Genomic DNA, 9937 nt, shown 5'->3' on the forward strand with positions numbered 1-9937 from the left:
ATTTGGCCAGGACACCGGGGTAACACCCCTACTCTTTTTGAGAAGTGCCCTGAGATTTTTAGTGACCACAGAGAGTCAGGACAACAGTTTAACGTCTCATCCAAAGGACAGTGCCTTTTTACAGTATAGTGTCCCTGTCACTCCTGAGTGTTAGGACCCACACAGACCGCAGGGTGAGCACCCCCTGCTGGCCTCCCTAATACCTCTTCCAGCAGCAACCTTAGTTTTCCCCAGAAAACCATGCTTAGCTTCCGTGAGTAACCAGTCTAGAGCTCCAGGATGATATGGCTGCTGGTCAAGTGCAACGATCTATCAGCTGAGCTACCGCACAATTTAATCACACTCGAACACGCTTGTAAATATAGTTGATTATGTAATGCAAATGTTAAAACAAGTCCTGCACTATAGTAAAAGTGTTTAGATGTCAAAAGATAGTATTGTGTGAGGAACAGGGTGAAAAGTGAGTGTTTATGAACTGATAATCTGCCATTTTACTCGTGATTTGTGTGAAAGTGAATAAAAGTCATTGTTGTTGTAGCGCCTCTAGTGTTCAACGAGGCATCTAAAAAATGTAGCATTTTGTGAAAATGAAGATATAGTAACATGATTGTATGAGACCAGTTTGGCTAATTGTGCAAAAGCTACATTTAATTTTTCTTTTTTTTTTTTCATAACTTGCCTTTCCAGATCACCTCAACTGTTTAAACAATGGGCCTCATTCATGAAACACGAGTGTGTAAATCGTTCGTAAAGCCGTTCTGACACAAATAATATTTTTACAAAGTATAGCATTTTTTCCCAACTCTGCTTATCGTTTTTCCAGCAGATGTGCTTGACATGGGGTGAAAGGTTCATGGAAAGATGCAGTTTGCATTTGATTTTCTCAACAAAAAAAAAGTAATGCCCTCTAACGTGACTGGCTGGACAGTTTTTTTATTTGATATGGGCTCTATAATTTAGGATAGGCATCGGTAAATTGCATTCAGTTGATTACGTATGGTCAGTGCTAATGATGTATATATACAGTATTTATTAAAAAGCCTACACATTGTCATATAGCTTGCAAATCTGTGATATCATACAGTGTTTCGGTCAAAGATCGTCTTCAGGTATTCTATTAATTTCTCTGAAGTTTCTTCCAGTTTTAAGTATATCACTGTTACCATCATGATTTACTCGAGAAGTTTCACAAATGATGCTGGCGATGCGCTGAACTGAACCAGAGAAGGTTAATGGTGGTGAACATCCTCCTCTCATTTTTTACACTCATGTCAAACCACTTTTAATGACTTCTTGAACTGTTTGGTTCACAAAAGAGCATCATATGACAGCAAAAACATGCGAGGACAATAAGTCCTCACTTTCTTTGAGATACTATAGTGTTTGCTAAATCAAAATTTTTACGATGTGAATGCACATCATCTATAAAAACAATTTCATTATTGTTCCACTTTGATGTTAACAGCATTTATAGTGAGTCTGGTGCCTTCCTTATATGGTGTTTTCATGGGTGTGGATTATGATAATTGTGAATGAATGTGCGCATTCTATTATATTTTTCTCCCCAATTTGGAATGCCCAATTACCAATGCACTCTAAGACCTCGGGGTGGCGGAGGACGAATCTCAGTTGCCTCCACGTCTGAGACCGTCAATCCACGCATCTTATCACGTGGCTTGTTGAGCGCGTTACCGTCGAGACGTAGCGCGTGTTGAGGCCCGCGCTATTCTCTGCGGCATCCACGCACAACTCACTACGTGCCCCACCGAGAGCGAGAACCACATTATAGCGACCATGAGGAGGTTACCCCATGTGACTCTACCCTCCCTAGCAACCGGGCCAATTTGGTTGCTTAGGAGACCTGGCTGGAGTCACTCAGCATGCCCTGGATTCGAACTCGCGACTCCAGGGGTGATAGTCAGTGTCAATACACGCTGAGCTACCCAGGTCCCCCACGCCCCCTCTTTACGAATGTTTGGAATAAACTAACAAACATATGGTTTACTAAAAAATCTGGGGAGTACGAAGCGTTTGTGAATCCAACGGAAATTTTTCGGGAAGGCCCATTTTACGCGTAAAATACTCAGAATTTACTCATACATTTACGAAAGTTTCATGAATGAGACCCAATGAACAAAAAACAAACAAACAAAACAAATACAAATGAGAGACGTTGAAAATGTAAGCTCTTTGAGGATGAAGTCTACTTTTTTGAGTCACTCAGCTACATTGTATGGAATTGTAATGTGTGTATAAGAAATTGGGATACTTGTATTGTTTGTTAAGGTGCTTCCTTACAGTATGATAATATTAACATTGTCAGCATTAGCATATTTCCTGAAAGGGACCTGAATGAAATTGCAAGCTACTGTAAATCATTATCTTTGTGGCCTTGACTCTTGGCAAAAATATGTCAAATATCTGCAAAAATACTCTTGAATTGACAGATAATTGACTTAGAAATGCATGTGATGACTCTTTGTAAAAATGTTCAAACCAGCTTAATCTCATGAACATTACATTGCCAACATTTTTGCAAAACAAAATTATGTGGTTCATTACACGTTTTTCTGCAGTTTACTAATGAGGTTCAAACGCTGATTGTTTTAAAACAGCTAAAAGTCCAAAATACAGCATTTGTAAATCACAACAGTTCACTTGCAAATGTTCTTAACAGAAGAAACTGAACAGTCTAAAGATGAAATAAGATGTTGTTTCTTTCTTTCAACCATGATTAAAAAAAAGACTATAAATTAGCCGCATTCAGAAACATCGCATTTAGAGAATATTTAGAATTAATATATATATATATATATATATTTTACTAGAGGATCCATCATGGCAGTTTTTATATTATAACTGTCAAAAGTATTGTGAGCAAACTTTGAGACGTTCGTAAATTTTGAGACAGGCCGCCATTCATGTGTTATAACATGTCAATGAATGTTAATGAACAAATCGTACCATCAAACCTTTTCTGTCTGGTCATGAAGGTGTTCCTCAGGTCTTCACTCGTGTCCTCCATGAGCTTTTCAAAGTCTCGTGTGCTCCTCTGCATGAAGTTCTCCTCCATTTCTGTGTTACAGCACGTTCTCTGTGACGTGCACACGTGCAGATCCTCTCCTAGACAAAAGTTTCACATCATTTTAAACAGGAAAATAAAATGAGAATTCTCATTTACATGCTACAGATCGAATGACTTCAAATGCTATTGTTTTACAGGAACAGTTCACCCAACAATTAAAGTTCTGACATTTGTTCCATAAACCGTAATGCTGTTCTTCTTGGAGAATTTTTGAGTCTACATGCAGCATTTCCATAAAATGTCAATTCATGGTGACCACATCGGTCAAGCCCCAAAATGACACTTTTTCCGTAGTGTGACAGTAGCTATTTAACTGGAAAAAGCTACATTATTCAGTGAGCTCTGTAGAGTCACAAAATGCTACATTTGTCACATTATACTGTCACTGCAGCAACAGAGCCGAGGGAGGAATCAAGCACACTCTGATGAATCAAAGACACTCTGAACCGTCCCCTCTCTGTGGTAGCACTGGGAAAACCGAATCATTTTAGTGAGTCGATTCTTTCGGACAGTGCATGTAAATGAACTGGATAAAATAAAAGATTCCCTTGTATTTAGCATTGGGAACTCTATTTCATTTTAGTGGTTTGGTTCTTTTGGACGGTTCATGTAAATGAACTAGTTCACAAGAATGATTCACTGATTCACTTGAGCTCCACGCTGCCTCAAAGACTTTGCCTTCTTATTTAGTTAATATTTAGTTAATTACTGCTGTTTATCACTATATTTAGATTCAGTTATATAAAATAAGGGATTCACTAGTTTTATCAGCATATATTAAGTATAAAATTATGTTCAGTTTAATGTTGTCACCCTTTTTGTTTAACACATACAAAAAATAAACATGGCTCTACTTTAGTACAATTTTAGCAACCATGACTTTTTTGTTTGTTTGTTTGTTTTAATATTTATTTGATGAAAGCATGGTTTTGACACAATGAACCATGGTTTTACTGTAGTAAAATTGTAGTAACCATAACTTCTTTTTTTCTGAAACTATGGTTTTGATACAATTAACCATGGTTTCACTATAGTAAAATTGGGGTAACAATTACTTTTTTTTTTTTTTTTGGCTGAAAGCATGGTTTTGATACAATGAACCATAGTTTTGCTCTAGTAAAACTGTAGTAACCATGATTTATTTTAATTTATTTATTTATTTTTTGCTGAAACCATGGTCTTGATACAATAAACCATGGTTTTACTTTAGTAAAAATTTTAGTAATAATTTTTTTTTTTTTTTTTTTTTTTTTTTTTTTTTCTGAAAGCATGGTTTTGATACAATTAACCATGGTTTTACTATAGTAAAATTGTAGTAACTATAACTTATTTTTTTGGCTGAAACTATGGTTTTAATACAATTAACCATGGTTTTACTCTAGTAAAATTGTAGTAATCATGACTTTTTGGGGCACTGAAACCATGGTTTAGATTTGATTTGATTGAAGTATGGTTACCATGGGAACGTTACCCTTATTAAATATATAACTATGTGATATTATTGAACTGCAATCAGAACTTCTGATTTCAGAATGAAATCATTGATATATATATATATATATATATATATATATATATATATATATATATCTGATATATGATATATAAAATATATAAAGAGTAGCTTAACTGTAGTTAAATTACTTTGTTATAAGTAGCTTGTAGTTTAGGAAGCTACAGTTTCAAAGTAGCTTTCCCAACACTAGAAAGTATCATAAAAGTAACCAATTTGACCTGCAGAAGCGTTGACATCCTACTAACATTCTCATATAGTAAAAAAAAAAAAACCTTTATGGTGTAATTCCCTTGAAAGACGTCACTCAAAATGTATCCTTCATGTGGGTTTGGAACAACATCAGGCAGAGTAAATAATGTTTGAATTAAAATTGAACTATTTTCAGATTGACATGCAAATAGATACAGAGTCAAAACTTGCATTCTGTTTTATATATAATGTCAGAAAGTGACCTTGTTAATGAATGATGGTCCTACGAGTGATTTGTCAGACTGCATGCTTCTAACCTAAAACCTCTTATCCTTCAACAGCAATTCTATCTCTGACCATGGAGTCAAGGAGGTCTCAAAATGTCAACAAGGTTATTTCAGTCTTTTGGTTGACCTCTGAGGCGCGGAGGCGAGAAATTACAGGTTCCAGCTTAGACCAGCACCAGACGAGCACAAATCAAGGAGAACATGTCAGACAGGGCAGCACCTATAACATCAGTTTTTTTTTGGGGGGGGGGGGGGGGGGGGGTCAGTTTTTTTAACTGAGCACAGAACTGAAAACACACCCTCACTCATACACAAGAGGTGAATGTCACCCTGTTTGTACATAATTCAGCATGTCAGAGGTACGTTGTATCTGCAGGAGTGCGGTATGCGACGAGGCCCTCGTAACATTGATTTAAATATACGACTGAGAGTTGTTGAGAGACGCAGGAGCAGAAGACACTTTTAGCACTGTTGACAAGCCAGTACAGTAGATGCTGTTTATTGTAAGTTTGATGTATGTTTCTGTGCACCAAGAAGTTCAGGCTGAAATGTTGACAGGGTCACCTCAAAATGAACTGCAACTCCAAGAGGTTACAGGGTTCAATGTGGAGTTCAACGTCTGTCAGTCAAAAAAAAATTTTTGAGTTCAGTATCTCAAAACACTATTAAGTTGTCAACTACTCTTGTTTTCAGCAAATCCAAAATATGCATATTCAAAAATCTATCTCTCTCTCTCTCTATATATAAATGTATACATTTGTGAAGAATTTGAAACAGCTGAAACAGGAAGTCATGGTTGAACAATTTCATGTTCCTAGTCACCCAGGTGTACTAAAATATTTTTAATATGAATGGGAATGTACTTCAGATATATTTTACTCATAGGGGTGCCAATAATTGTGGGAAACGTGATTGGGAAAATATTTAATTAATTATGAGATTCCCCCCTTTCAATTGTTTTACTTCAATTAAAGGATAGATTTTTGTGAATATTTTGAATGAAAGATCAAAAGGATAAACAATAATGACATATTATTTACAGACTTCTTTGCTCATATTTAACAAGGGTGCCAATATTTTTGGCCACAACTGTGTGTGTGTGTGTGTGTGTGTGTGTGTGTGTATATATATATATATATATATATATATATATGTGTGTGTGTGTGTGTGTGTGTGTATTACGGCTGTCAATTTAATGTGCCAATTCAGTGTGATTAATTATATAAAAATGTATGTGTTAAAAAAATTAACGCAATTAATCATGCCTCAAGAGCAGCACATAAATGCAAAAATAAAAGTCTGCATTTTCAAAGCATCGGCGCAATTCAAGCTTGAAGTACATGTTTTTATGAGGCGCGTCAGCAGGGGGCAGTCAGCACGCCTCAACAAACCTTGAGTTTCAAGTCAACTGATCGTGCATTTTTTGTATTAATCTATTTAATAATATATTATCATTATTTTGTTTTATTTTCCTTTTTTATTTCTCAAGGTTATTACTATGTTTCTTACTGTACAGCATTTTGGTTCATATCGTGTTACTTTTAAATGTGCTCTATAAATACATTTTGACTTGACTTAAAAGCAGCGCAGCCAATGGACTGCTGTAGGCTTTTGATCAATGATACAGGAATAAAAAAACACAATATATTAATTTCTAAAGCCACTTTTTATATTATCAAAACTTTACTTTCTTCTGCCACAATAATGCAATATATTTCAGTCTGAAGATCTATATACAATTATTTGAATTATTAATTATTTATATTCAATTATTATTTGGGGGCAGCAAATATTGATATTTGTGATATAGTATATATATATATATATATATGGGTCATTGTCAAATAAGGTTGTCCGAGGTAATAAAAGTTAGAAATATTTTAAAAATATGGTTTAAAACACACGTGTCAAGTTCATAGTTCATGTTGTTTTTACAAATTGTCTGAAAAACATTTATAGCATTTTGTACAAAAAAAATTAATGAATATTTAATGATTTTAAAAATGTAATGTGGTGCAACCATCAATTAAAAGGTATTAAAATAGTTTTCTTGCACCTTGAATACATGAGAGTGAACGCAAATTCATCATTAATTTCAAAAAAGTTTTCAAATGTGTGTTTTAAGGTGAAAAATATTCAAGAAGTCAAGAATATGAAGAAGTTTTCTCATGGTTTCACTAAATGACCCTGAACCAAATGTGCCTTTTCATAAAAAATGTCAAAATATTGATATTTAATGATATGACAAAATGATAATTTGGTTTTAAATCTTCACACACAGTCTTGTGGGTCTAAAGAGATCTTCTCTGTTTTATGATTTTTGTCACATGACAACAACATTTCTACCTACATGTTGGTTACACCACATGACTTTGATTTGGTGGACAAAAGTTTTTAAAATATTAATCATATTTCAAAATAAAATTGTTTCACTGCATTTTTTAAAAATAAATAATATTAAAAGATTATTCAGCACAACTCATGCCAACATTTCTTTTTCAAGAATTTCAGTTTTTAATGAGACTTTTTTTTTATTTTATTTTTTTACTTTTCCGGACGGTTACACCACATGACATTTTTTACTTTAAGCTCCAGAAAAAAATATAAAAATGACTTTGAACTCAGTAGCTGAAAACATGTTCATCCAGAGGTGTATTCAAGTAATTGTTTTGTGTGAATTGCATTCGTAATGTATTTTTGAATCATTTATTAGATGCGGACAAAAAAAATTAGTGTCACGTCATTGACGTGTGTGTGTGTGTGTGTGTGTGTGTGTGTGTGTTCAGTATATACTGTTAATCTATTAATCTACTGTTAGTCTCCAAACTGGTAATTTAAGTGATTAAAAGTGTTAAAACCATTGTTGTTAAATTTGCAATTAATTATACATCATCATCAGAGGTGGAAAGTAATGAATTACAACTACTCTCGTTACAGTACTTGAGTATATTTTTCACATTTTTCTACTTTTTTTAAGTATAAATAAATAATAGTACTTTTACTTGAGTTGATTAAAAATGAAGTATTCAACTTCGCTACAATTATTTTTCACAACAATTACAAAGTACAAAAAAAAAAAAAAAACACATAATATTTCTGAATTTTTGGGAAGACGAAAGTTATAAGCGCTAAATATGTCTATAAACTAAAACACGCTGTTCACGGCACGACGGAAGCCCACAGGGGTACAGTATCATGAGCAACTTGCATAAACTACCACCGGTGTCCTCTCCTCTCTCGCTTCTCCACGACTTTCTGCCCGGTCACTATATAAGAACTGTAATACTGTGATTTTCAGCATATTTCATTTTATTCTGGAAAGGAGCCGTTCATTCAGATACAAGGGAACCATCTGAACACGTTTAACCACTGATCAAACTACACTTGTTTTTAAGGAAGGCAATGTTTTAACTGTGTCAAACATTAACACAATGTAATTTGACATATATGTGGGGATATCTTGTTTACTTGCTACTGTATGTCTAAAACAAACTTTTAAATACCTTAGAAAGATACAATGCCAATAGTGTTGGAAATTAATGGGGATTCAGGGCAAAAATGCCACCGAAATTAACAAAAATATCCCCGAAATTTAAAATATAGAGGCAAAAAATGCCCACGCAACGAGTTCCCATGTTTTATTAATAATATCTGATATAGTTACAATTGCATACATTGCGATCTTCTTTTGACTTTTCATCGAACGTTAATTTTTTCCCACTGTCCGGTTACACGCACCATTGCTCTCCGCTTCTATCAGTCCGCATCAGTTTAGTATTGTACTCCCGCATTAAATTCCATAACCATTCGCCCCTCTTGTTTAAAATAAACTGTCCTAGCGGGTAACACTCTCACTCACAGTGCTGTACTGTACTTCCTTGCCCTGTGCTGCTCTTTATCTGTCTGAAAAGCCTTAGAGGCCAAAAGTGCGCAAGGGATGGATGTTATATAAAGAAGGTATTAGAAATCACAAAACATAATGTAACCAAATGCTACAATTTACTTAATATCTCAAAATGTTATCATGTTAATTAAGACGTTACTATTACAACTGTAATACAATAATACATATACAGAACACCCACTTTTAGTGTTTGAATCAATCATATCTCTCACTCAACACTGTGTGAAATGTTTATTTTTGCCTTATTTTATTCAGATGGCATGTAGGAGTTGATAACAGTTTGCTTAATAATCTCATTGCATATCTGGATAATTGCTGTAATATCATTGAGGATAAATTTCCTCCTCTATGATATTGCATTATATTAGTTTTGTACAGTATGTTAACTTAATAGCCAAAATACTTGGACATACATGAATGAGAATAAACCTGAAATAGGAATGTATTTCAGTCACAATGCACATTATCTAGTTTAGAGATGATTTAGAGACATTTAAAATGTTACAAATGGCTATTTCTATTTAAATAAAGGTTTCTGTTTATCAAAGGATCGTCTTGCAGCAATGCAGGTCTTTGGTATTTAGAAGCTGCTTGTTTAGGACCTGTGAGGAGTCTGTTTCTCAAACTAGAGACTGTGATTTTGTCTTTTTGTTGTGCATCTGGCCGTCCACTTCCCTCTCTATCCTGGTTAGAGATTCTTTTTGCAAAAGAGTAATGCATGGAATAGCCTTCATCTCTCTAAAACAATAGACTTTAGGAGAAAATAGAATTTCAGGAGAAATGTGTTTCTTTTTAGCCCATTTTTAAGACCAAAATTTGACTTGCAAGTGTAAAGCAGGTTGTAAGAACTCAATACCTCAGCAAATGGGGAAAAAACCCCACTGTATTGTGATTTCCGCATGTTAGCGCAACCATTTCCAATTGTTCTAATAATAAGAACATTTACTTGAGTACCA

General features: G+C 34.4%; 1 protein-coding gene across 1 annotated transcript in view; it reads right to left on the reverse strand.

Moving 5' to 3' along the window:
- The window catches only part of LOC127447285 (glypican-6-like), a 78202-nt gene that overhangs the window by 66666 nt on the left and 1599 nt on the right, over window positions 1–9937 (reverse strand). The window contains exon 2 of the mRNA XM_051709061.1: window positions 2965–3123. Coding sequence (XP_051565021.1) covers window positions 2965–3123 — 159 coding nt within the window. The remainder of the gene's footprint in view (window positions 1–2964; window positions 3124–9937) is intronic.

The sequence above is a fragment of the Myxocyprinus asiaticus genome, chromosome 10 (assembly GCF_019703515.2).
Source record: "Myxocyprinus asiaticus isolate MX2 ecotype Aquarium Trade chromosome 10, UBuf_Myxa_2, whole genome shotgun sequence".
In the NCBI taxonomy this organism is placed as follows: Eukaryota; Metazoa; Chordata; class Actinopteri; order Cypriniformes; family Catostomidae; genus Myxocyprinus; species Myxocyprinus asiaticus.